General features: G+C 49.2%; 1 protein-coding gene across 1 annotated transcript in view; it reads left to right on the top strand.

Annotated features, from left to right (window-relative positions):
• LOC138867649 (uncharacterized) overlaps positions 1–1,060 on the top strand; it is a 9,976-nt gene that overhangs the window by 8,482 nt on the left and 434 nt on the right. Inside the window, exons 2-4 of the mRNA XM_070144169.1 lie at positions 116–437; positions 634–830; positions 988–1,060. The exon at positions 988–1,060 is cut by the window's right edge and continues 434 nt beyond it. Coding sequence (XP_070000270.1) covers positions 116–437; positions 634–830; positions 988–1,060 — 592 coding nt within the window. The remainder of the gene's footprint in view (positions 1–115; positions 438–633; positions 831–987) is intronic.

The following is a 1,060-nucleotide window of genomic DNA, read 5'->3' as shown; positions in this document are numbered from 1 at the left end:
GACAAAGAACAGTTTATTAGGTCTTGCTGAGGAGATAGAAGGCCATTTCTTAGTAAATGACCTTCATCCTGCATGCCAAGCCCTGAGAAAGCTGAACTCTAAGCCCTTTTCACAGGTTACAGCAGTTCACTCAGCAAGTGGTCAGATCATCTCAGATCCTGTTGCGGTGCGGGAACGCTGGGCTGAGTATTTTGAGCAGTTGTACCAGGTTGACCCACCAACAGTTAATTTGGATGCAGGGAGTGCCGTGATTTCGTTGCCGGACCCATCCATCAGTGAAGATCTTCCCTCCGTAATTGAAGTTAGGGGAGCGATCTCTAAGCTGAAGAGTGGCAAAGCAGTGGGTATTTGCAGCATCACAGCTGAACTGTTAAAGGCTGGTGGTGAACCTGTGGTGCAGGGGCTACATGCTGTCTTGGCTGCCACCAGGCGGTCTGGTACCGTTCTCCCTGGTCATCCCTCTCTGGAAGGGGAAGGGGGGCCGATGGGACTGCAGCAATCACAGAGGCATCACACTGCTCAGTGTACCAGGCAAGGTTCTCGCCCACATCCTTCTGAGACGTATCAGAGACAACTTACTGAGGCACCAGAGGCCGGAACAATCCGGATTCACTCCTGGTAAGTCCACAATAGACCGTATCCTTGCGCTTAATATCACTGTAGAGCGCCGCGGAGAGTTTGGGCTTGGGCTGCTTGCAGCTTACATCGACCTCAAGAAAGCGTTCGATACGGCTCGTCGGGAATCACTCTGGGAGATCCGGAGACTGAGAGAAATTCCAACAAGGATTATTGGATTAATAGCAAGCCTATATATTGGTGCTGATAGTACTGTAAAGTGTGGTGGGGGCCTGTCGAGTTTTTTTCCTGTTATTTCAGGAGTGAGGTAAGGCTTTGTCCTTGTGCCAACTCTTCAACACTTGCATGGACTGGATACTGGGCAGAGCTACTATTCAAAGTCATTGTGGAGCAACTCTGGGCAATATAAAGGTTACTGACTATGACTTTGCTGTTGATTTTGCAATTATATCTGACTCTTTAGAAACCTTAGTGGTGGTCCTTG

Source organism: Penaeus vannamei, chromosome 31 (genome assembly GCF_042767895.1).
Source record: "Penaeus vannamei isolate JL-2024 chromosome 31, ASM4276789v1, whole genome shotgun sequence".
In the NCBI taxonomy this organism is placed as follows: Eukaryota; Metazoa; Arthropoda; class Malacostraca; order Decapoda; family Penaeidae; genus Penaeus; species Penaeus vannamei.
The sequence above is the reverse complement of the archived record's forward strand: the minus strand, read 5'-3'. Positions and strand labels throughout refer to the sequence as shown.